Source organism: Sesamum indicum, linkage group LG5 (assembly GCF_000512975.1).
Source record: "Sesamum indicum cultivar Zhongzhi No. 13 linkage group LG5, S_indicum_v1.0, whole genome shotgun sequence".
In the NCBI taxonomy this organism is placed as follows: domain Eukaryota; kingdom Viridiplantae; phylum Streptophyta; class Magnoliopsida; order Lamiales; family Pedaliaceae; genus Sesamum; species Sesamum indicum.
Window position 1 is genome coordinate 18,557,059 of NC_026149.1, and position 2,588 is coordinate 18,559,646.

General features: G+C 41.0%; 1 protein-coding gene across 1 annotated transcript in view; it reads left to right on the plus strand.

Moving 5' to 3' along the window:
- Positions 1-2,322, plus strand: part of LOC105162930 (transcriptional regulator STERILE APETALA-like) — a 4,241-nt gene extending 1,919 nt beyond the window's left edge. The window contains exons 2-3 of the mRNA XM_011081106.2: positions 745-1,294; positions 1,486-2,322. Coding sequence (XP_011079408.1) covers positions 745-1,294; positions 1,486-2,066 — 1,131 coding nt within the window. The 3' untranslated portion in view covers positions 2,067-2,322. The remainder of the gene's footprint in view (positions 1-744; positions 1,295-1,485) is intronic.

Below are 2,588 nucleotides of genomic sequence, written 5' to 3' on the forward strand. Positions count from 1 at the left end.
GCCCCCCCCCCCCCCCCTCTCTCATCTCTTTCTCTCTCACACGCATACACCCAGTAGAAGGTGTCTATATGCTTGTAATAATAACATTTCATAAGGTTGCTGCTGCTCCGAGTGTGGAAACAATATGGGCTCTGAATTCTTACATTCTTTCTTCCATATAATTAAGTGGGATTTACTTATAAGTCTCTTTTATGTAATTTACATATATATAACAGAGTGGTGTGGGGATAATCCCTATTGTCAGAATCCCAGAATTTTTTCGTTATTTAACTGCAGTAGTACTCCATGCACGGTTCATTGGTAATAATTATATTTTTAATCAAGTGGGATTTGGCATGCCTAACAAGGGTTCTTGGATTTCTCGCCAAAAGTTCTTTTTATTTTTACGTGGATATATGCACAAGCATGGGTTAGGGGTTCCTTCCCAAGGTGGTCAGCAGCAGCTCTAAATATTTGAAAGAAATACTGCCTATATATGTATGGTCATATTGATAATATATTCCTAAGTATAGCTTAAGTTGTAATTAAGAGGGCTTTTTTGCCATTGTTTTAATATCCAAATCTATGGGTAAAGGTAATGCTAATTAAAGGTCCAGACAAGATTGCATTCTTTATTACCTATATTTTTTGTAATAATTTGTTTGATCAATATCCATTTTGCTAATGATTTAGCCTCATATAGTAACATACATTGTTCATAAAATTCGCAGTAGATACTCAAAGTGTATATATGTTTCAATGCAGGTGTGTTCTACATGGCGAGCCATATCGCGATCTGAACTTCTATGGCAAAACCTTACACGTCGTATATGGAATGTTACGCATCTCACCCGCAACACATGGCGACAGGAGTATATTTACCACCACCGGACTTCCTGCAATTTCCGATTACGCAGATGCATATACACCACCCTGCATTTTATCCCGACAGTTAACAACAACAACAACGACGACGGTCTCGCTTGTCGTCGCCTGGCGCTCTCGAACAATCACATTGCAGCTGGCTTCTCTGACGGCGCAGTTCACCTATTCCACCTCCCAGATGGGTTCCACGTCTCTACCTTCTATCCTCAGCACCGTGATCGCCTTGGTCGCTTCTCTAGTGCTGTATCCGGTATTATTTTATCTGATGTTCGTATAGTCTTTGCCACTCTGGATGGCGACATTCATACGACGGACATCGAGGACGAAGACATGGCTCCTCTAAGAAGAGCACATTTGGGCGATGTAGTGAACCACGGTGCTCTAGTTGACTTCACTGGCTGTGACCGGTGGTGGGTTGGCCTCTACGCAGGTGGACTTGATTCAAATTCTCATCTACTTTGTGTTAAATGACAAGGATTCGCTTGTTTTTACCCCTCTTAATTACAATACTTTCTCAAATATGAAATTTCTCTCTTTAAATGGCAATCACTTCATTAATACATGTGCCATGTGTTGGTGTATGCAACAGAAGTTTTCAATTGATTGTTTGGCTTTCTCCAGGTGTTCCGGGCCATGCGTTCCGGATATGGAATAGTGTAAGCGAAGAGCTAGTTTCTGTGGGAGGGACGCTAACCGATCCCCAATCGGTAATGGGTTGGCATTTATTGACTGAATTAACCGAGCTAATTGGCCGAGTTCGAGTGACAGGCAACAACGAGGCCGTGGCGTGCACTAGGCTTAAGGTTATCGTGTTTGACCTACAAAACCAAGGTATAGTACTGAGGGAGGAAGAAACCCGAAGGCGCATCATGGTGGGCTTGTTCGATGCTAACAATGAGTCGGCACTGATTACGGACGACCGGGGTGTAGCTAGCGTGCGTTTAGTGGCCAATTTGGAGGAAAAATGTTGGTTTAGATTAAGGGGTCGTAACCTGAGGAGGACTTTGGGGTGTGTAAACAGTGGATATGGACTAATATGTGGTGCAGGAGAGATTAGGGTTTATGAGATAGAACAGGGGCAATATCTGTACAATTTAAGGGAAGCAATTGGGCATTGCAATGCCCTAATAGCAGATGAAAAGTATGTGGCTGCTTGCTCTTCTGATGGTACTATTCATTTATGGTACTTTGGGGCTGCATAAGCTCAGAATTGTTTGAGGAGTAGGAGTAGTAGGGGGAATTAGGGTTTCAGGGAGTAGTCATTTCTTCCCAATTTGATTGCTTTGATAGGGACAGGTAGTTTGTGGTGGGTTGCGACAATGCTTCTTTTTTAGATTTGAGTTGTTGACCTTTGACTCTTTGCAAAGACCAAAAGAGCCTTTTTGGCTCTGTTCTTTCATTTCCAAGTAGACCAAAATCGCTCACCTTTCACTTTCATTCTCTCTCTCTCTCTCTCTCTCTCCTTTGATGGGAACTCACAACTTTTGTTTGTACTTTTAATGTTGCAGTCTTGTAAAACCTAAACAACCAAAAGATGATGCAACTAAATGTTTTTCTTTTGATTTTTTATTTATTCTTTATCTATCTATCTGTCTATTGAAACTTTTACAATGATTAACAAAATAGGAACCACATTAAATAAGTTAACATTGAGATCTCATCAATAATTTTGGTGTTATGGGTTCAAGTTGGACGTTCGTATATTTGTTTATGTGAGTTATTGT